We start from the raw sequence: 24,665 nt of genomic DNA, 5'->3' as shown, positions 1-24,665 counted from the left end.
CAATAAAAACCATCAAGTAACAGAGCAAAGGTGATACAGTCCATGGAAGGGTCACTTCTTTGGGGCATAGAGCAGAGCAGAGAAGGCATATGGGGGAGGGCTAAGCAGAAAACGTCAGCACACATAGATGAGTTAACTAATTTTCTTTCCTCTTGACTCCACTATTAAAAAGTAGAAATAGAAAGCAGTGCAAAATCAGCAATAAATACCACCTGCTACTTCTCCTTCAGACTGTCAATGGATACAGGTAGGTTGGAATGATGGCAAACTGGCTCTGTTTACAGAAAACAACTGCTCAAATCTAGAGTAACTTTGCTGTGATGTCTTTTTTCTGACATCATTTCTGACACCAAATATGTGGATTTTTGTGACATTGAATATGTGTCATTTTTCCATACTAATTATCCAATTCTCTGACTCCAGCTGGGTGTCCAACAATTCATTTCAGTTTTAACACTAACTACTCAAAGTTGTCATCAGGCTGCACAGGTTCAAGGGCTCAGTCCCACAAGACTATCCCCACTTCAGACACCACCACAAATGGGGTACCAGGCTACCCACAATTCTGCCCCACCCACTACAAATTCGGGGGTTCCCTTGACAACCCTCAGGCTTGAAAATTCACTAGAACTATCCACAGAACTCAGGAAAACACTTAAATATTTACCTGTATGTCATAAAGGATACAGCTCAGGAACAGCCAAATGAAAGAGATGCATAGGGCAAGGAAGGGGTTGGGAGAATGGCTCAGAGCTTCTCTGCCCTCTCTAGGTGTCCCGCCCTCCCAGCACATCAGTGTGCCCACCTACCCATCAGCTCTCCAAACCCTGTTGTTCAGTGGTTTGAATGGAGGTCTCATCACATAGGCGCCATTGATTAAATCATTGGCACTTGGTGGTTGCACTCAAATCTCCAGCCCCTCACACATCCCCAGACACTGAAGAGTGGGCCTGACAGCTCCAGCCCTCTAATTCTTTGGTCTTTCTGGTGACCAGCCCTATTCTGAAGCTATCTAGGGGTCTCACCTTGAATCACCTCATTAACATAAACTCCAGGTATAGTCAAAATTGATCCATGACAAATAACAGAAGACATTCCTTTCACTTGGGAAGTCCGCAGAGTTTTAGGAGTTCCGCGCTAGGAACCAAGGACAGAGACCAAATTTATTTTTGTTATACCATAGTCGCCATGCAGAAAACACCTTATCTCGTCTTTCATCTCATCTTTCAAAAGGAATCAGAAATTCACATTTTCATGTGAAGTCTCCCAATCTCTAAATGTTGACAACCATTTCAAATTTTTCAAAAACTCTTTGCAGCCCAAGCAAAACATTCGTGAAGGCTGGATGTGGCCCATGGTTTCCAGTTTGGGGCACCTGACAGAGAACTCCAGAACAGTGGTTTTCAACCCTGACGGCACACTGGCATCACCTGGGCAGCTTTCAAAAATATGTGCCTAGGGCTTCCCTGGTGGCGCAGTGGTTGAGCGTCCACCTGCCGATGCAGGGGACACGGGTTCATGCCCCAGTCCGGGAAGATCCCACATGACGCGGAGCAGCTGGGCCCGTGAGTCATGGCCGCTGAGCCTGTGCGTCCGGAGCCTGTGCTCCGCAATGGGAGAGGCCACAACAGTGAGAGGTCCGCGTACCGCAAAAAAAAAAAAAAAAGTGCCTAGACTTCATGCCAAAGCAGTTAGGTCAGAATCTCCTGAGCTGGGGCCCAGACACTGGTATTTTAAAAAAATAGTTCCCTGATAATTTTAATGTACCATCATTTTTAAAATAAGCTTTTTTATTTTGGAATAAGTTTAGTTTTACAGAAAAGTTACAAAGGTAATACACAGGTTTTGTACACCCTACATCCAATTTTCCCCATTCTTAACCCTTTGCATTACCATGACATATTTGTCAGAATTAAGAAATTGACATCAGTACATTATTATTAACCAAACTCCAGGCTTTATTGGAATTTCACCAATTTTTCTACTGATATCCTCTTTTTGTTCCAGAATCCAATCCCTGGTACCATTTTGCATTTGGTTGTTTTTCTCATCAGTCTGCTCTGGTCTCTGACAGTATCTCAGACTTTCCTTGTTTTCCACGAGTAGTCCCAGCCAGGTATCCCGGAAAATGTCTCCAGGTCTGCATTTTTCAATGTTTATTTCATGATGGGATCCATGTTATATCTAAGTTTTGGAAAGAATACCACACAGGTGAAGTGCCCTTCTTGTGATATCATATCAGCGTATAATCTCTATTTCTGAGAACACCTACTCTAGTTAATCATGGCTGAATGAAATGGAGATGGCCGGCCCCATCCAGCTTCAACACAGATGAAAGCAGATCAGGGCAGGAAATCAGGAGTGATGACAGGAGGCCAGCAGTGGAGCCCCATCCCTTCCAAACAAGCCAATGAACTCAGCGTCAACAGACAAAAGGTTCCATTGCAGGCTCCTCCACCAACTCAACTTTAGAGAAGCCACTGCTTTCTGGTGTTATTTTCTTCCTCTGTACCATGTAGATGTTGGTATTTCCAGTCCTGAATATATGTGATTCTAAAGTTTTGGAGTGGGTTTTCATGAACCAAATATTATCCATAGCTCCATTTCATAAGAGGAATGTGCTTCCGTGCTAAGCAAGGGGCCACCAAAATGTCAGAGTTTCTGCAAAGGGAGGTGGTAGGAAGTCCAGTCTACTGCCCTACTTGGCATTTATGACACTTGTCTCCTAAAGATGTCAAGCCCCTCGAAGGAAGAAAACAAATTGCAAAAACTGAGAAAATTCAACTGCTTCACTCCTCTTTCTTGCTGAAATTCACTATTATTCCTTCTGTTACCATGACATAATTTGTTTTTTACAAAATCTTTTCATGTTGACACTTTCCACAAATCTTACCGGAAGCGAGGATGAATGGCTTGCAAAGCTGTCTGTTCTAAGTCGCCAATAATTTGTACGGAGCCTGTGATTGCAAAACCACAAAAATTTCACAATAGTGGAAACCTTTCATTAAGCAACATAAATGACGGGGTGGATTTGTTTTAACTATGTGCGTAATCATGCTTATTGCTTTAAGATCATAAACTGAGAGATTCTCCATGGAGGTGAGACAGGTAGGCTGCAAATCGTTTTACACAATACTTTGCCACCTCTGTGTGTTAAGTCTGACCCAGAACATTCTCCCGGTATTGGATCAGGCTCTCATCTGGTGTAATTTGCCCGTGGAGATTGTACTGGCTATGAAACTAGCACCTATTAGTAGCTGTTGTAAAAAAGAAATTTTCTCTAAATCACAATTCAGTGGTGCGTTTTGAATGACTGAAGCCAGGTTCCTAGGCACGGAGACAAGAAAGAATGTCAAGCAGGACCTTTAATGCACGTTTGTATTTAAACATCAGACCTAACAGAAAACCCTGAGACTTTATACAATGGTTGGAGCATTGTAGGAACCTAATTAATGCATCGCATTGTCGGGTGAATGGTTGGCCAGGCACACGAGCTCTTCTGAGGGATGTGAGGGTTCACGTACCGCCTAGAAAGAATGAGTGCCGTTGTAGGGATTCAGTGGCCCATCTGAAGGGGCCATGGAAAGGCAGCTTTGTCTGGCACGCTGCCTTTTCAGACCCACTTGATAATATTAGTGTCAGTTTCAAGTGGAGCGCGTGCCAGATTGCAGATAGCTTGGGCTGGCATTTCAAATAGGCTAATTGTGAAACTGGAGAAGAAAATGGTCACATTCTTGCTAAGGTGGCCATTCAATGCAGTCTCTCCCCCAGAGTTCCATGGGTCTCACTCTGAGCCTTTCCCCTTGGCAGCTCCTCAATTGCCCTCTTTGCTGGGATGGCTTGGCCTTGTTAAAATGTGCCCTGTGTATTAAAATGAAATTGTCACTGCTGGGTAGTGCCACATAACATGGTTTGACACTAAGCACTGGCAGCTACAGAAAACAGACTTTTATTGCATTTATTCTTTCAGAGATGAGAGTCTCTAAAGGCTCCTGCAGACATATACTTAGTTAAATCTGAATGAAGCCAGAGTGAACACTCTACGCTGCTGTCTGGTGTTCACAGAAATGGCCTCCACTGGGCTTGGTGGGGCTGTAAACCAGTCTTAACAAAAGATGATCATACTAGAATCCAAAAGGGAAGATATGAGGCTTTCAAACCAGGACAAAAATGTTTTGGGTGGATGGACGAGATGAAGCCACCAAGCACACACACACTATCCCCCATCCAGTTTCAGTGTGCGTTTAGAACTCCATGTCGTTTTAAAGACAAAAGGGGAGGGATTTGATTTGTAGGACTCTGGCAAGCAGGCTTTAGATTCTTAACTGCCTTTTATCTAGACGAGTACCCAGAGAGCAACTGAACTGGGAGGGGGCCCTGGGGCATAAGCTTTTCATTCCATAGCTCTCCTGGAATCAAAATTCCATAAAGCAACATCTGTAGTAATTAAGGGCGCACGTTTCCTCTCTCATTCATGTCTCTGCTAGGAGGGAAGGTTATCTTCCCTAAGAGACAATGGATAGTGGGTCCTGTGGGAAAAGAGAAAGAGCAGAATTTGAATTCTTTTGTTCCTAGAAATGGAAGTTTCCTAGTTAAAAAAAAATTAAGGGATTTCCCTGGTGGCACAGTGGTTAAGAATCCACCTGCCAATGCAGGGGACATGGGTTCACGCCCTGGTCCAGGAAGATTTCCACAAGCCGTGGAGCAATGAAGCCCATGTGCCACAACTACTGAGCCTGTGCTTTAGAACCCGCGAGCCACAACTACTGAGCCCACGTGCCACAACTACTGGAGCCCACATGCCACAACTACTGAAGCCCACGTGCCTAGAGTCCATTCTCCACAACAAGAGAAGCCACCGCAATGAGAAGCCCGCACACCACAACAAAGACCCAATGCAGCCAGAAGTAAATAAATAAATTTAGTTTTTTAAAAAAATAAAAACTAACAAGTTGGAAGATGTAAAAAGTTCCTCTGGAAAGAAAATGTGAAGGAGTTAGCAAAATTATACTTAGCTGCTCCTCAATATTTGGAATGGGAAATGATTCATCTTATCTTTCTAATCCAAATATCCTCTGATTTTGGGGAATTTGTGATTAAGCAGTGAATAAAATGCTATTTTTGTTTTTATTTTTATTTATTAAAAGTGGGTATTATTAAGCTTAAAGAGTTTTAGTTTTGCATTTCGACACAAAAGTGAGTCACTCTTCAGGTGTTCTTCAGAATAACACTGTGTGGATCCAATGAGCATCTAATAAATGAACATTAACCTATTAATGTCAGATTAGTTTCCTGCGCTTTCTTGTCATATTAGGACCAGCTATGTAATTTGTGGGATCTAGTGAAAATTAAAAATACAAGACCCCTTGTTTAAAACGTATTAAGAGTGTCAAGATGGTGATAACAGAACTTTAAATCAAGTGCAAGGTTTTTCTCAGCACAGGGCTCTGGTACTGCATGTGTACCCCCGACATTGGTCCTGCTCTGCTTCACCATCATATCAATGCAGAAAAAGTGTCCATCAGTCCCATGCTTCCTAGGAATACACATTAGAAAATGTTTTGTTTTGTTTTTTTAATTTGAGTCATAAAATAATTATAGCTCCCCAGATGGAACGTGCTTTTGAAACCATCTTCAAATAGAGCTACCATATGATTCTGCAATCCCACTCCTGGGCATATATCTGGAGCAAACCGTAATTTGAAAAGGTACATATATCCCAGTGTTCATAGCACTATTTACAGTAGCCAAGACATCAAAGCAACCTAAATGTCGATCAACAGATGAATGGATAAAGAAGATGTGGTATATACATACACAATGGAATATTACTCAGCCATAAAAAGGAATGAAATAATGCCATTTGCAGCAACACAGATGGACCTAGAGATTATTATGCTAACTGAAGTAAATCAGACAGAGAAAGACAAATATATGATATCACTTATATGTGGAATCTAAAAAAAAATGATACAAATGAACTTATTTACAAGACAGAAAGACTCACAGACTTAGAAAACAGACTTATGGTTACCAAAGGAGACACATGGGGGTAGGGATAAATCAGGAGCTTGGGATTGGCATACACACACTATTATATATCAAATAGGTAACCAACAAGGACCTAATGTATAGCACAGGGAACTCTACTCAATATTTTGTAATAACCTATAAGGGAAAAGAATCTGAAAAAAATAGATATATATGTATGTATAACTGAATCACTTTGCTATACACCTGAAACTATCACAACGTCGTAAATCACTATACTTCAATAAAAAATTTTTTTTTTCTTAACCTGATAACTCATATGCTCTTTACTGCACCCCTCAGCTTACCTCCAAGAGTTTCCCTGAGTGAACCTTCCCCTGGGCCACAGTGGTCTACTCACTCTAACCCGTCTACAAGGACACAGCCTGCCCCCTCCCAGCCTGGCCCCTACCCTAGTTACTTCTGCAAAGGCCTTTCTGTCCTCCTGGGCCCACTTCTCAGAGTTTTCCTGACTTCTGCAATTCCTCTCATTTGAATTCCTCTCGGTGTAATAAATATATAACTTATTTGGCATTTGCTTATATATATATATTTTTTTCTTTTTCTTTTTTTCTCTGCATGTAATATGAATATGAAAACACACATAAAATTTGGATGTAGGAAAGTTTTACAAATTGTGTCAAAGGGCTCCATTCCAAGAAAGTTCATATTAATAACAGAGCAGAAAATCCAAAATTATACACTTTGCCTTTTAGACAAAAAATTTCACACATTTCATACACATTCTTTTATATGTGTGTGTGCCATTTCTTAAGTCCGTTTTTCCTCTAGTGTACCGTTTGTGGGAATTAATTTCTTCTGATCACAGTTGACCCTTTAATTTTTATCTTCCACACCCTGTTTTACAAAATAATAAAGTCCAGATATAGTTACTATTTAGAAAATGTTGCTGATACTATTCTACTTAGGAGACAGCAATGCTGCTAATGTTGGCAGTATGATGCTATGGCCCCGAATGTTATTCATTAGCTTGTATATGAGATGCCAAAATTTGGCACAAGAAACCCAGTCTAGGAATATTGTTACCCAGTTTGAAAAAATAGAAGATTGTCTGAAATTGAAAATTAAGAAAGTTCAGGACCTGAGGTTTGTGTATATATGTTCTCCTCACACATTTGGGACCCCAAATAACTCCCCTCTATCTCTCACCCAGTGAGTTTTCAGTAAAGCCGTCACGATGCTGATGACAACACCACTGCGTGAATCTCTCCTGTAGGCTGCCAGTTGTTTAAACGCAGTGCATCCCCTCCCCTTGTTTTGTGGAGACCCTTGAGGTACAGCTTAGTAGTTCCTGTGCAGGTTGGTGTCACCCAGGCCTCAGCTAAAAGCCCACCTCTACCACTTAACTGCCAAGGTGGTTCATTTCGCTAAGCCTCGCTGCCCTCACTAGTGTGAAGGGCAATAACGAGACCTGCCTCTCCGGTTTGCTAACTCAGACATTCAACACACATTTATTGAGCACTTTCAAGTGTCAAGCATTGCTGTGTGGATTAAGTAAGATAATGCCTCAGGATTACGTCTGGGTGATGACTCTGCACAGTGCCGTCCACGGTGGCAACATTCAGTAGAGTAAGTGATGCTCTCAGTAGTGATGAGTTTGTGGTGTTCTATCCACCTGGTCATGGTGGTCATGGCAACAGTTGGTGGTTCTGGTAAAATTCTGAAATCAAGCTTTTCTATGGTTTTCTTAATTTCCTTTTCTTTTTAACTTATTTTTCCTGGATATGTACAACTTCATGAAAGCATATGATCCCCTGTTTACTTCTTTTCCCAGAATGGAGTCTACTGAAAAATGTGAAGTGGTAATTCAACATTTTAATGGAAAATATCTGAAAACACCACCAGGCATCCCAGGTAGGAAATACCATAAAGTAGTTATTAATTAATATCCAGGCTCATTGCTGTTTTCAGAATGAGTATATAGTAAAGCCCATGGTTGGCCACTGGGAGGGAAATTTTTGCCTTTAAAAATATGTATTTTTTAATACTATGTAACAACGCATCTTTCTCAAAACTACCAAAAGCTTCTTGGTGATTGTTCTTTGGCCTGTCTTTTGAATCTCTGCTGCTAATTCCCTAAAGTGAATTAGAAGAAAAAGATAGCAAAGAATAGGTTAAAATGCACTTGAAGTGAAGAAAGTTTGTGACTCCTATCATTAATATTGGTATCCTGATTTCTAATTTGTAACATATCTAAACAGTGGTATATTATAAATAAAATGACAGTGGCATCCATATATTGAGGCCAGTTGACAAACATTTCTTACCAGTCCATGACAAGAAGAGTACAGAAAAGGAGAGTAAGCATTTAGAAACTTTTATAGCAATATGACATTATCATGAAATCTTAGTGCATAACTTCATATTTTACAAAAATATCAAATGCACATTGAATTTATTTTAAGCTGTCCATGCATCAGAGGTAGTCTAGGAAGCACCAGTCTAGGCTACCTCAGGGCATTTCACATTTCCAAAGGCAAAATTCTTAAGATTTGACACGTGTTATAAGATGATACAACTTTATGCTATTAAGAATTACAGTCAATGTAAAAGAATTGACTATATCACATGTATCAGGATGTGAGCTAGAAATACCTCAACATGATATTAATTTGGAAGTAGTATATATGAAAAGTATTGAATATTAAGTGAGTAAATTAAAAAATATATCTTACTCATGTCAATAAAACTGGAAGAAAAAATATATCTTACTCATGCATAAAAATATTAAAGGTTGAGTGAAGTTCTTAAAAAAATTATAACAAATAGATAAGGAAATATCTGACTATACATGTTGGTTTATTTGTTGCTTTTCGATTTTCTGTGATTCTCAGGAGAAAAAATGTGAAATTCTTCAGTCTTACAATATTTTTCCTTTTGATGATTTTAAGCTGCCTCTCTGTAGTGTTTGCTACATGAAGTATCTACTATTTAAAACCCATGGCTAGAGAGTTCAGGGGTTGAGCATTTTGGTTCCTTAAAATATATTGAGGTTATATAGAAAAGGAAGTCTGAACAAAAAGAGAAATATTTTTGTAGCGGGATCAGGTTCCTTTTATGACTCACTCAGTTTTGGGAGGATGCTGGGAAAGGAGAAAGGCCCGTCAGACTGACACTTGGATGATCTGGAAAATCCCAAAGTAGGGCCCCTGGTTAATCATGAGCCGGCAGTGAAGTTGTACCTCAATTTGGTTAGTTTCCATGTGTGACATTCCCTTGAGAACCGGCTGCATTATGATCCAATTGGAGACATATGGTGTTGTTGAGAAAAGAGTTAGCAGTTTTCATCTCAGCATGTCAGCTGCCCTTGCGTTTTAAGAGAAATACTTTTTTTTTCTTTTAGCATAAAGGACATTTTAAGACACTCTGCTCAGACCCATCACTGAGTAAAGGAATTGCATTGTTAAAGGATTTTCCCCTTATTCATCTTATTTTAATCCAACAGATGGCTACTTATATAGAAGGCATTCAAACTAGATGTGAATTACATGGTTATAGAAAAAATTCAAGAATGAACAAAATAGGAGGAAATTATTGTTGATTGAAGTTTTTTAAAATTTATTTTTATTATTATTATTTTTTATTAGTTTCTGCATTATAACAAAGTGAATCAGTCATACATATACATCTGTTCCCACATCCCTTCCCTCATGCATCTCCCTCCCTCCCACCCTCCCCATCCCACCCCTCCAGGCGGTCACAAAGCACCAATCTGATCTCCCTGTGCTCTGCGGCTGCTTCCCACTATCTATCTACCTTACGTTTGGTAGTGTATATATGTCCATGCCTCTCTTTCACTTTGTCACAGTTTACCCTTCCCCCTCCCCATATCCTCAAGTCCATTCTCAAGTAGGTCTGTGTCTTTATTCCCGTTTTACCCCTAGGTTCTTCATGACATTTTTTTTTAAATTCCATATATATGTGTTAGCATACGGTATTTGTCTTTCTCTTTCTGACTTACTTCACTCTGTATGACAGACTCTAGGTCTATCCACCTCATTACAAATAGCTCAGTTTCGTTTCTTTTTATAGCTGAGTAATATTCCATTGTATATATGTGCCACATCTTCTTTATCCATTCATCCGATGATGGACACTTAGGTTGTTTCCAGCTCCGGGCTATTGTGAATAGAGCTGCAATGAACATTTTGGTACATGTCTCTTTTTGAATTATGGTTTTCTCAGGGTATATGCCTAGTAGTGGGATTGCTGGATCATATGGTAGTTCTATTTTTAGTTTTTTAAGGAACCTCCATACTGTTCTCCATAGTGGCTGTACCAATTCACATTCCCACCAGCAGTGCAAGAGTGTTCCCTTTTCTCCACACCCTCTTCAGCATTTATTGTTTCTAGATTTCTTGATGATGGCCATTCTGACTGGTGTGAGATGATATCTCATTGTAGTTTTGATTTGCATTTCTCTAATGATTAATGATGTTGAGCATTCTTTCATGTGTTTGTTGGCAGTCTGTATATCTTCTTTGGAGAAATGCCTATTTAAGTCTTCTGCCCATTTTTGGATTGGGTTGTTGGTTTTTTTGCTATTGAGCTGCATGAGCTGTTTATAAATTTTGGAGATTAATCCTTTGTCAGTTGCTTCATTTGCAAATATTTTCTCCCATTCTGAGAGTTGTCTTTTGGTCTTGTTTATGGTTTCCTTTGCTGTGCAAAAGCTTTGAAGTTTCATTAGGTCCCATTTGTTTATCTTTGTTTTTATTTCCATTTCTCTAGGAGGTGGGTCCAAAAGGATCTTGCTGTGATTTATGTCATAGAGTGTTCTGCCTATGTTTTCCTCTAAGAGTTTGATAGTTTCTGGCCTTACATTTAAGTTTTAATACAGGTCTCAGTTTTTTATGATTCTTCCTTTTTGGAAAAAGACAGTGAAATCCTTCTTGACCTGATTGATTTGAAATTGTTTTAGGTTAACCCATAGAACATACAGCTGACTAATAGAATTTAATGCTAAAGACAAAGTCACTACAAGTCCCCCAAAGATCTGAGCATCCTTCCTTGAATAAGCAGGCTGTGATATTAACCTATCTAATATCATAGCTACAACCCAATGAAAACATTGTGAATAGCAAGAACTTAGTTATGGGTTTCTCTCTCACTTTTATCATGTGGGACCATGAGAGGCAGAATAATTATGCTCAGTTAAAAACTCTTAAGAGATACAACTTTATGCTTCTGAGATTAGCCTTCAACATAATAGAATTAAATATACAATATCGATCATCATCAGTACTTGAATTTGCTTATATATGCTTACTTTGGAAGTCAAATAGAGTTTAATAAAGGCTTCGAATGCTAACAGAAGACATATAATTTTTTAGTGAAGTATAGTGGATTTACAGTGTTATATTAGTTCAGGTATACAGCAAAGTGATTCAGTTATATATATTCTTTTACATATATATATATATATTCATACATATTTATATTCTTTTTCAGATTCTTTTTCCTTATAGGTTATTACAAAATATTGAGTATTGTTCCCTGTGTTATACAGCAGGTCCTTGTTGGTTATCTATTTTATATATAGATAAAAACATATAGATATAGCATATAGTGTGTATATGTTAATCTAACTCCTAATTTATCCCTCCCCCTTCCCCTTTGGTAACCATAAGTTTGTTTTCTATGTCTGTGAGTCTGTTTCTGTTTTGTAAACAAGTTCATTTACATCATTTTTTTTAGATTCTGCATATAAATGATATCATATTATATTTGTCTTTCTCTCTCTGGCTTACTTCACTTAGTATGATCATCTCTAGGTCCATCCATGTTGCTGCAAATGGCATTATTTCATCCCTTTTTATGGCTGAGTAGTATTCCATTGTATATACGTACCACATTCTTCTTTATCCATTCATCTTTCAATGGATATTTAGGTTGTATCTGGAGAAAACCATAATTTGAAAAGACACATGCACCCCAACATTCATTGCAGCACTGTTTACAATAGCCAGGACATGGAAGCAACCTAAAGATACATAATTTTTGATATTTAAGTTTGATGTGGAGTAAAATGACATAATGCAAGAGGCTGGTATTTTGGAAATCACTGCAGTAAAATGACTGCTGGGTTCATTTACTCCGTCATGACAGGGATAATTAAATTTGCATGCATGCTGTTTGCCTTTCTTGGTCCTCATTGCTTATTTCTTGTAGATGGTTGAAGTCTTATTTTCAGAAACTCATATCTTAATCCTATTTTCTGTTCCATCTTGAGGCATGTGAGTGAGATGTCACAATGAGCCCTGATACCTAGTGATTCCTTTGATATTTTCAAAAGAAGTGATGAATTCCTCACTTTTTAGATACTAAGATAGCTTTAGAGAGATGGTCCTTGCTTGTGGGTATTAATTAAAATCATCTATAATTGATTTGACGACTTGCAATTAAAATAGAACTTTAAAAATTGTAAAAACCTCAGTGTTTCACTTTATCAAGATTTGGCATTTTGAACTCAGAAATTTGTGGGTTTTTAGAACAGCACATGGATGGTTTCAATGCAGTGCTTTAAGGTTGTGTGAGCGAGAGGCCCACAAGGATCCAAAAATGACCTAAGATCTTTCAGATCCTAAGACAGCTGTGGAAAAGAGTGAGCCTTGCTCCTAACCTCCCTCTAAGCAAGCAGAGAGAAATCGGTACCATATTCACATCCCTTCCTTCTTCATTAGAGATGACTTGGGGAAATGTGCCATTTTTGTTCTGTCACTCTTGACAGTGATTCCTCTTAAAGTAAATGCAAAGTTCATTATTTTCCTGAGATGATGATCTAGTTTCCAAATCCCATCCTGTGTCATTTCTATAGAAGAACAAGATAAAAATCTACATCAACCCAAAACTTTGACATTGATCAGGCTTTCTCTCTCTGAGTTCCTCATATTTGTTCATAACAGATTTTATTTTAATGAATACATCATGGATCATTAATGCCTATTACAGCCTCCCAGAACTAGGTCTGTTCACTTTGAATTATAACGTTGTCCCCAGATTTTGGCTACCTGGATCACTGAAGCTAGACATACATCAAAGAAAATCTAATTATTTGAATTCTGGTATGTGAGATACAGGAAATTAACTAAGACCATGTGGCCGTGTTGCTACCAGCAGGTGGGAAGCAGCGACCAAAGACATGTTAAATAGCGTCAGTCATGTCATTGCTCTGCAGAAAGGGATCATCCGGTATTTTCTCCCTCCCCTAGAGGGAAAAGAAAACACGTTCCATAAATGTCGCATGTCGTACATATTGATCTTGATGTTTTCTGGACAAAATGAAGCATCATTAGTTGCTTGCTTGCCTGACCCCAGACATTTCTTTGTTCCAAAACAAATTGCACAGCAACTTGTGCAGCCCCAAAGCGTTCCATTTTGAAACCTCTAGCAGAAAGGGTAAGTTCCCGGGCACTTAGGGATCTGTAGGGCGTGAACTAGAAAAGCTCATGTTCAAAGAGCCCGGGAGCACCACGTGGAAAGGCTTCGACATCTAAGAACATGTATTGACGAGCAGAACATTCAGACTGGTTTGAGGAAAAAGAAATCACGTTTTGCTCTTAAACTAGGCTTTTGCCTGTAAGCACATGTTCCTATCAGTGGAGCAGTCTTTTCAGAAGACAATGGAATAACCCACTTTTAGTATGATTTTATTACTCTTTGGATAATTATATCTAATACCAGTTGAACTCCAAGAAGTAGGGAAGGGTTGAGAGAGACCTCACCCTATTTGGGGATCTTTTCAATTTTAGCAAATCTTCTGATCAGCAGAAATTTGGACAGATACTTACGTGACAGAGGAATCATGTTTTCCTAATCAGTAAAGTAAAACTGTGTGCCTTCTTGATCCTTTTTTTTTTTTTTTTAATTCATTTTTGGCTGCATTGGGTCTTTGTTGCTGCGCGTGGGCTCTAGGTGCATGGGCTTCAGTAGTTGTGGCTCACGGGACGTAGAGCACAGGCTCAGTAGTTGTGCCGCATGGGCTTGGTTGCTCTGCAGCATGTGGGATCTTCCCAGGCCAAGGCTCAAACCCATGTCCCCTGCACTGACAGGCGGATTCTTAACCACTGCGCCACCAGGGAAGTCCCTGATCCTTTGATATATAATTTTATGATTGTATGTTTATGTAAATTAAAAATGTGTAGGATTTTGGATGTGTATGTGTATTTAGGGGAGCATTCAAGGAAAAATATTTACAGTCTGATAATTTTTTAAAGAAAATGGAAAAAATTAATGTTGTTTGCATAAATTTCAAACTTCCCTCAGAGTAAAGTATCAACAATGTACTAAAATGAAATTTAGATTACAATTCTGAATATTTGAGCAACAGACACATTTTTATCAGGGAAAATGTTGCCAACTCTCACAAGCAGTGTTTCCTCAGTGGTACCAGTCTGATAAGTCACAAATGCAACTATAGTTGAGTAAAAGGCAGCAAATAGAAAAGTATTATTGTGTACAGTTTAGTAAAAAGATATCTCTGATTCTACTCATGAGAAGCACGGCCTAACTCTGAGTTTTTCCTCTCTGTGAAACTAAAGCATCATTTGCATAATAAACTTTGCAAACACCTTGATCCCCAACTGGGCATTGCCTTAGATTTCTCGTTAATAAGAGGATTTTTGCAACACTTAGGAGGTACTTTCTGTTGAGCTCTTCATCTTTAATGTTAGTGATGCTTTCTAGATTATTTCTATCTACCAAACACATAGTTGGTTGCTTCATGATGAAACACTGCTGGAGTATTATTAGTGAACTTCACAGAGCAAACTGACCACTTCATAGCCAATAGTCTTAGAGGCTGTGAAGTCTATGTTCTTGGCCAATCATTTCTCAGCCTTTCTATGGAGCCATACCTGATATGGTGAAGGTAGTTTGTGAGTTGGTAACTAATTAGATAGGGAAGAAAGGAGACAGAGATTATTACATTTTGAAATCTGGATAGTGAGAGGCCTGATAGAGAAGGTACAGGGGATCGTCTTCAGGAGATTAAAAATGATTGGAATGGGTTTTGAGTCCTGTGCTATAACCCTCTGCCTGTGATCACAGCTGAGGAAGAGGGGTGCATCCAGGAAGCATCCCACATCAAGCATCCAGCAAATCTCTCTGCTTTTGTAATTCAGGGAAAATCTATAAAACCTAAAAATCTATAAAACCTCACTCAACCTGATATGGGTTTTCTGCAAAGTTTGGGGGAGTTATCACTCCCTAGTACAACTCTCAATCAATGGGAAATGAGAGTCAGCAGATTCTAGGATTTTCCCACAGTGGTGACAAGCTCAGTGAGGCACCTTTTATTGACTTTTCTTTCTTCCCTGACTTTCTTTTCCTTTCCTATTATGTTTCTGCTTCCTGACATCAGCTCCCAATTAAACTATCTTGTTCCAGGCTCTGATTTGGGGGAACTCAAATTAAGGGGGGTGATCCAGCAATTGTGGTAGAGAATTATGTTTTGATTTAAAACTTCTGGCCATAGAAGAAGAAAGGAGTTACAGCTAAAGTAGTGAAGTGAATTTCATTGACCAAATATATTGTTTTCATTACTTTATTTTAAAAATTTATAGTAGCATTTATGAAGCATGTATTAGGGATGATAAAGGTGAATATTAGTGATCCTAGACAGATGGTAGTCAGAGTTTAAATTTAGCAAGAGAGATGTGTAAGACAATGAGGATGAAGTGCCACCATGACGTGGCTGAACTTAGAAAAACTGCAGACATGAAGAGGTGGGTCATTGATGAAAATGGGGAGAGAATGAGGGCCCAGGAAATAGTCATAATGCCAGCAAAGTGAAGGTGAGGGGCGGGCATAGAAAATCGTGACACAGAAAAGAATTTGTGAGATTTTGGTCTTGGATAAAGGTAGAGTGGTGGCCAATGATAATGGGTCCAGTGTGGGAACATCTGGAGTTGATGGAAGTGAAATGATCTTTAGTTGAACAACTGGGCCTTCTGATTAGTATGTTGGGAGGGTTTTCAACAAGGTTGTAGATTTCCTCACTAACCTTCACTCTTCCCTTGATCTTCCCTAAAGTTCTAATCTTCATAGGAGAAGGTTAGGGAGGGTGAAGAGTGATTTTTTGTTTATGTATTTGATTCTGAGTTTTCTGAACCAGGGTTTTGTTTAGTTGTTTTATTTGTTTTTATTATTGCTGTTGCTTCAAGTGCTATTGTTTAGCTCAGTGTAGATTCTCAGTAAATGTTCTTCGAAGTTGATGCACAATTCCATGAATTGAATAACCCTCATACTTATATTTGCTTTTAATGGAATTCCTGAGGACATATGGGAGATGCCCACCTTCTGTGTCATCAACAAACTTGGAGGAAAACATTGAGAGAAATCTTTAAATCTTTTCTTAATTTCTGACAAAAATTCTCTACAACACATTTGTTATCTAAATATACAGAGAGAGAGAGAGAGAGAGAGAGAGCTACATATTCACAAGAAAAAGAAACTTAATTTGATTGAGAAAGATTCTAGTTGCTTTTTAAAAAGCCTCATTTTCCAGGACTGCTTTCCAAGGTGTTATGCTGGTAATCAAATTGTTATTTCTTTAAAGAACTCATTCTTGAATGGGACAATGATGAATTCTGCTTTCCAACACAGAAGATAATATTGCCTAAGTTGTATTGAAGTAATGTCTAGATCTTAACTTCTTGCCACTGGATCTAGTTAGGCACTATTACTATGCTGTACTTTTCTTTTTTTTCTTTTTTCCCATAGAAATGTGACTATCTTGAGAATAAACAGAAAAGAGAGTTTCTTGGTCTATGCTTTTATTCCTTTTGGCATAAAGTCACTTCTCTCTGCCTATAGGAAGTACTGCATTGGCTTATTATTCCTATTATAATGATATATAATACAATATGTAGTGTTTAATCAATATGATATGGACAATATGTTTTGCTGGCCATATATTTTCTATAATTATGTATGAGCACCAATGAATAGTAGCAGAATTTGTCTAGAGTCTGCACTTGGCTCCAGAATCTGATTTTTTTTAAGCAATCAAAATTTCATGGACCTGAGAAGAGGGATGAAGAGGTTTTCTATACATCTCCAGAATCACGAACCATCTTCATCTATTTTTATGTAAAATAATAACTCCATTCAGGTCTTCAAAAATTTCTGCACTGAAGATTTCACAGTAAAGACTTACAAGGGAATTCCCTGGCAGTCCAGTGGTTAGGACTTTGCACTTCGACTGCAGGGCACCCAGGTTCCATCCCTGGTTGGGGAACTAGAATATCACATGCCACACAGTGCAGCCAAAATAAAAACCTTACAAAATAAATTACAAAGCCTTAATTTTATTCCTAAGATGATGTTGGGCTTTGCCTTCTCTCAGCATTACTAATGAGTAGTTAAACCATGAGTGTCTGTCCGAATGAGTCCTATTAGCAAGCAAAGAGGTTTGAGTAGCTTAAGACCAATTAAGACACAAACCATAGAAACCAAGCTCTGAATAATTAAGTGCTTAGTGCATTTCCACATCTAGAGTTTCATTTAATAGGATTGATTTAAAAATACATTCTAACCAATTTTGGGATAAATGGATAGTAGCCTGAATTAAATTCTCGCCACTCTCTCCTCTCGTAACTATCAAGAAGCCTGCCATGTACACAGCTCAGTATTTATGATCTAATTTTTTAGAATGTAAAGTCTGCAAAGTTTAAGAAAATATTTTAAGAGGAATATAAATGAAAACGCTCATTAAGAGAGCTCTGAACCAGCCATCATTTTTCTTATAACTATTTCCTCTGATTTCTTACCTCTTTAAGCCTATGAATGATGAATCAATTAGTTTATTTATTATTTTAGTCATTTTTCATTACAAAAGAAGAAATCTTTCAAAGGATATTGGCATGTTTTTGATCTTTTTTTTAGAATTCATATATTTCAAAGACATATTTATCCAATTAGATTGTATATTTTTCTAAGAAAAAACTTTAATGTTTATCTTTCCTTTTTCCTCAAACAACTCATAAACTATTTGAATGTAAAGACTGCACCTTGGTGTTCATGTTTCAAGCATCTAACCCAATGCCTATCACAGAAGAATACCAATAATTATTTGTTAAATGAGTCAATATCTACTTGTGATAGGCAGAATCATGCCCCTCCTCTGCCAAAGAACTCTAAGTCCTAATCCCCATTCCCTGTGAATATGGCAAAGGTATTAAGGTTGCAGATGGAATTAAGGTTGCTAATAAACTGACCTGAAGGCAGGGAAATTATTCTGAGTGGACCCAGTGTAATTTGAGTGGGCCCAGTGTAATCACAGCGGTCCTTAAAAGTGGAGGAGGGGCAGGACAGGAGCTCAGAGGGATGCAGTAGAAGGATTTGAGCCACCACTGCTGGCCTTAAAGATGAAGCAATGTGGGCAGCTAGCCTCTGGAATATGAAAAAAGCAAGAAATTGGATTCTCCCCTAAAACCTCCAGGAAGGAACTCAGCCCTATTGACACCATGATTTTATCCCAGTGGAATGTGTGTCAAACTTCTGACCTACAGTAGTATAAAGTAGTGAATTTGTATTATTATATACCCCCATGTTTTTTGTTAATTTGTTATAGCAGTAACATAAAACTAATATCATCTAAACTGTTTCTAAATTACATTATAAACAGCCTCTGGAGAAATTTCTTAGTTTCTCATACTTTTAACTTTCTTTGTATTATTTGGTGGCTTGTATGTTAAACAGGAAAAAGTATCTTGTTAATTATTTTGACTTTAGAGTTTCTTTATACCTTCTCATAAAGATATATTAGAATGGAAGACTGTTAAACATCCGAAAAGAGAGTCTTTAGAGATGGGTGATAAGGTATCAGAGAACATTTTCATTTTTTATTGAAGTATAGTTGATTTGCAATGTTGTGCTAATTTCTGCTGTACTGGAAAACAACTGAGTTATACACATATATACATTCTTTTTTATATTCTTTTCCATTATGGCTTATCCCAGGAGATTGGATATAGTTCCCTGTGCTATATAGTAGGACCTTGTTGTTTATTCAACCTATGTATAATAATTTGCATCTGCTAACCCCAAACTCCCACTCCATCCCTCACCTCACCCTCTCCCCCTTGGCAGCCACAAGTCTGTCCTCTATATCCACGAGTCTGTTTCCATTTTGTAGATAGGTTCATTTGTGTCATATTTTAGATTCCACATATAAGTGGTATCATATGGTATTTGTCTTTATCTTTCTGACTTACTTCACTTAGTATGATAATCTCTAGTTACATCCGTGTTGCTGAAAATGGCATTATTTTGTTCTTTTTCGTGGCTGAGTAGTATTCCATCATATATATGTACCACATCTTCTTTGTCCATTCATCTGTCAATGGACATTAAGGTTGTTTCCATGTCTTGGCCATTGTGAATGGTGCTGCTGTGAATATAGGGGTGCAGGTACAGAGAACATTATTTTTGACCTAAAGAAATCAAATATCATTTCAGACCATCTGTTTCCATAAAATGTGCCAGGAAAGGTACACGACTGTAATCTAAATTCATGCAAATGTGTACCTCTTAACTCTCAACCCTAATGTTTGCTTTCAGTAATTGCTGTTATTAAAAAAAATCATTAGGTTTAGAAGAGCTCAAAGAGGTTATAAAGCTGATATCAGCCTTGTGTTTTAGGTGATTATATCTAAAGCATATATGATGCCCCATTCTGCCTCACTGTCCCATGAAATGAAGAATGCCCTAAAGCTCTGAATAGGTGAGTCCCATAGGAAAGCTTAGTTTTGAGACCTAAGTAGAAGTTCAGGGAGATAATTATCAATATTTATTAAGTGTTAACACGATATACAGTTGGCCCTTGAGCAACCCCCGGGGTTGGGGCACTAACCCTTCTCGCAGTTGAAAATCCTTGTATAACTTATAGTTTGTTCTCTGCATATGTAGTTCCTCCATATCTGCAGTCCTACATCCATGGATTCAATCAACCTCGGATTGTGTAGTACTACAGTATTTCAATTTACTATTGAAAAAATTCCAAGTATAAGTGGACCTGCCCAGTTCAAACCTGTGTTATTCAAGGATCAACTGTATATTCTTATTATTCAAGTGCTTAAATTCGTATTGATTTAAGTGCTTCTTATTATTCACAGGGTTAAAATACTTTCAGGGAATTTACAAAAATATATTTCTCAGCCAAAGATGTATTACAGTTCTGTAGCAAGATTAGGGGGCTGTAAATAGGGTCATTTTCTCTTGAACTGAGAGTGGGACTTATTTCGGACCGGAAGTTGATCAAATAGTGTACTGTCACTGAAATGTCCTAAAGTAAAAGACTCAACAATTTAAGTTGATTTCTAGCTGTTTGGTATTAGAGCAGATGTTAGCCCTCCCAGGGTGCTTGCCGGACTTCCATCAGCCAGCACCTACATCTCTCTTTCTAGGTGGGCTGCCCTCAGGCTGGGGGAGCCTGGTTTGCTGATGCACAATGAGAGTTAGAAGTATCTAGGAAGTCCCATCCCCCTGATGGGGGCAGCCCTTAAACAATGATTGACAGGAGTTGAGCTCTCTGCATCCCAGTTCTTTTGCTCCTGATGAGAACACCCTGATGTACTCTATACTATCTCCACAGTTTCCCTGACTTACCTGGACATACACATACTAGACACACTCTAAGTAAGGTAGCAATTGTTGATAGTTATCAGGCTTCTCTGCAAAAAGCAAAGACAGTTTGACTATTGATAAGACCTTTGTAGTGGTGGATAGAATTGCAATCCTGTGTAATGTGAGTGAGTAGGTTACTGGTGGGTAGCACGATTTAGCTGATCCCACTGTGTCTCGATAAAGGTACATCCAAAAGAATCAAAATTATACCAATATAAAAGATAATGGGGTTTTAATACAAGCATTCCTAACAAAGCACAAAAGCATAGAACTCAAATATTTAAACTATTTTTTATGAGCAATGACTTTAAGATGGTGTGGTGTATTTGAACCAAATGGTGGTCCAGAGACCTGTGGGGTCCCTGAGATTCTTTCCCTTTCTGGTGGTCTTCAAGGTCAACATATTTTCATAATACTGGCATATTGTTTACCTTTTTCACTCTGATTCTCTCATGAGCATGGAGTTGAGTTTCCCAGAGGCTACGTGATGTATGATATGGCAACAGATTGAATGCAGAAGCAGATATTAGAATCCAGCTGTCTTCTATTAAGCCCCAAATTACAGAGATTTGCACAAATATAAAACAAGGCCACTCTTGTGTTTATTTATTTTGTTTATGAATTTTTTTAATAAAAGTATATCACTTGTGGTATCATGTGATTTTAAAAAAATTTTTATTGGAGTATAGTTGATTTACAATGTTGTATCAGATTCAGGTGTACAGCAAAGTGAATCAGTTATACATATACCTATATCCACTCTTTTTTTAGATTCTTTTCCCATATAGGCCATTACAGAGTATTGAGTAGAGTTCCCTGTGCTATACAGTAGGTCCTTATTAGTTATCTGTTTTATATAGTAGTGTGTATATGTCAGTCCCAATCTCCCAATTTATCCCTGCCCCCCTTACCCACTGTTAACCATAAGTTTGTTTTCTACACCTGTATTTTAAAATAAATTAATAAGGAAACATCTAAAGTTCTGGGTTTTTTAATGGTAAATATAAATAGACTTAACCTATGTAAGCAAAAGCTCTTTGGAGTCTTTAATAATTGTTAAGAGTGTAAAGAGGTCCTGAAGCAAACATATAAACAATCAACAAACAAAACTTAACTTTGAATGTCCCTGATATAGAGTGAAACTCAAGATTCAAGTCCTTTCATCTTCTCAGAATTAGAAAAGACTAAGGAAGATAGCCATGATAAAGATGAAGTTTAAAATATCCTCTCATCTTTCTAATCCTATGTGGAAAAACTGGATGTGTTCTGGAATGCTGTTTTAAGTGGAATGATTAAGAAATACCCTTCTATTAAATGAGTTACACTATTACTTTTTGGAAGCACGCATACAGATTCCTTAATTTATAGTGAGTTCTTTTGTTTTTCAAATGCAGAGGCAATGGTTATGCTTCTAAACATATGCTTCATCATTTTATTAGCAAATAGTATATTGTTTGACCGAGTACATGAATGTTTTGTTGGAACAATGTGCATACACAGGATGTGTGGTGTGCACGGTTGTGGTAATGGAACTGTGTGATATGTGAGTGGCACATGAGTCTGTCAGAACTTAGGGAGAGTTTAAGGATAATATTTAAGAGCCAGAAGGCTAACCACAGATATGAGATAGGAGTTCTGTTATCATCATAAGAACTGCTAATTTCACATAGTGCTTGTCTTCCAGCTGGACTGTACTTTGGAGTTCTACCCACCATGTGGGATGCACCTTACAGACTTCCAGGTTTGCTAGTTGAAGTAAATAATAACAGTAGTTTAATAATAATAAACAATAACACATAACTACTTGAACACTGTATACTTTTAGTTTTCACATAATTTTTTTTTAATTTTCAGAAATGGTAGTCTCCTGTTCCAGAGTCCCAAAATAATGATTCTTTTAAACTTATTGCCTCTTAACCTAATATGAAAGATCTCTAAGGAAAGTAGTTACCTAGTCATCTTTAGTAACTGGTTATCATTTTAACCCAATGAATTCATATAAGAGATAAAAGAATGTAAGATACAATTTCTCCTGTAATTTATTTTGAAAAGACAACTTAATATTTGTTTACATCCTTTGACAGCCACATCACTTTTCTCATCCCAAAGACAAGTGTTTTTCCTTTTTGCTGCATGTATGATGGTAAAGAAAAGTGCAACGTCCACTCGCTTGAGAGCCTCCTGGCTGGCATGCTCTTTTTCCTCTGTGAATTTAATTGGCGGGAGAACATATTCTATAGAGAAAACCATCTTCTCCCTTGGAGACTAATGGATCTCGGTTTAACTTTTGGTTCTGTCTCTTGTTACTTTTGAATATGGGCAAGTTATTTAGTCTCTTGCCAGGCTCGTCAAAGAACCTAATGTTTCCATTAGGTGTTTATAATGCCTTCTTTACCGAAGTATTGCTAGAATTAACTGAGAGATTTTGTGCAGCTCCACAAAAGTTCTGGCAGGAAATGGTAGATATTCCCATTATAGGTAGCATCTGTTTGCATCATAAGAATCATTTCATCAACATCCACTACCTAGGCTGCAAATATAATTTCACTTTTGAAATCTATGAACTATAATCATTGATGGACGTTATCTAGTACATGGACTGTATAAGGTATATACCTCTCTTAGAGCTAGGTTAAGACCACCCTTCAATTTCCAAACTTTTTCACACATATCTCATTCTAGAATACTGTCCAATTAATTAAGTGTCTCAGCGGGAGCTCAACAGTTCTCTAGGAGGGTTAGAAAGAGTAGCGCACCAGATATATATTTACCTGAAATTTGCTGTGGTGACCCCCAATTCATAAATACTGATCACACTTCTGATAGAACCAAGACAGTCGTGTTAATGCAGAGGGTCATTATTTTAGGTAAAACAACTGTAAAAACACGAATGATCTCAAACCTCTTGTAATCATTTCTCAGCATATCTTTGCACCTCCAGTTCACAGGTCCTAGGATCCCCCTCTACCCTAATTTCCCAAAGAAATCCTGCTCAAAAGTAAATATAACATTTTTCATGTAGATTTTTCCTGATTTCCAACTTCTCTGCTCTTAAATTTCACTGCATCCCATTGAATTGTTTTCTCCTATATTGGGTATCCATTTGTGATATAAAGCCTCGTGTGACAATTGCTGTCTACTTGTCTTATCCCACTGGATGGCAGAATTATGCCTTTTTTAATCCTTATATCTCCTCCAATGTCTAGCATTTAAACATAGGAGATGCTTAATATAGATACACTGAATTGAATTTTAAACCATTGAGCCCATTATTCCAGTGTGATTTCTTAATACTGTCTTAATAATACATTCGATCAGTAAATCCTTATAAAGTGAATATAGAAGCTATCAACTATGACAATTCCATATAGAAATATTTTGCATAATATGTTCCTTTTTGTAAATTTTAAAACATTTAAATCTCAAAAGCTTTCACTGGATGGAAGTCAGTGTTCAAAAATACAAATATCCTTTTCTTTCTCATAGAGGTTAAATTATCTCTCCATTCTACACCCTACTGTCCATTGCTCCCATCTCCTGATTAAAAAAAGAAAAAAGGAATGGGCTATGAAATATAAAAGAAGCAAAAAGAATATAAAATAAATATGTTAGAACACCAAACATCCTGTTGGTTTTTACAATTAATTCCACAACTAACAACTGACCTACTGTCTTTTACTTACAATCCTTTGAGAACACAGCTGTAGCCCTTTCAAAGGTTTCTCTCTTCCTAAAGTTCCTGCAGGTTCTGTCCTTGTCGTGCATAGGGGCCACAGTGCCCCATGCCATCAGCAGAATGGACTCATTAACCTTTCCGTTGATTTGAACTGTCGTTTGAATAAATATTTATACCCTTTTCCCCTGATGGCTTAATGAAGTCCTTTATCAATAGCACGAAGAGCTTCTCCCCTTGACCTTTGTCACCTGTTCGTTCAGAAAATTTTTATCAAGCTATTTTGTTTACATTGTTAATCCCTTGCTGCCTT

General features: G+C 37.8%; 1 protein-coding gene across 12 annotated transcripts in view; it reads left to right on the top strand.

The window, feature by feature from the left end:
- RBMS3 (RNA binding motif single stranded interacting protein 3) overlaps positions 1–24,665 on the top strand; it is a gene marked incomplete at its 3' end in the record, with an annotated part of 726,099 nt that overhangs the window by 490,147 nt on the left and 211,287 nt on the right. For all 12 annotated transcript variants that reach the window (XM_081246096.1, XM_081246094.1, XM_081246095.1 and 9 more), the window contains one exon: positions 7,826–7,905. In XM_081246096.1, coding sequence (XP_081102222.1) covers positions 7,826–7,905 — 80 coding nt within the window. The remainder of the gene's footprint in view (positions 1–7,825; positions 7,906–24,665) is intronic.

The sequence above is a fragment of the Mesoplodon bidens genome (assembly GCF_964165515.1).
Source record: "Mesoplodon bidens genome assembly, chromosome: 10".
Taxonomy (NCBI): Eukaryota; Metazoa; Chordata; class Mammalia; order Artiodactyla; family Ziphiidae; genus Mesoplodon; species Mesoplodon bidens.
The sequence above is the reverse complement of the archived record's forward strand: the minus strand, read 5'-3'. Positions and strand labels throughout refer to the sequence as shown.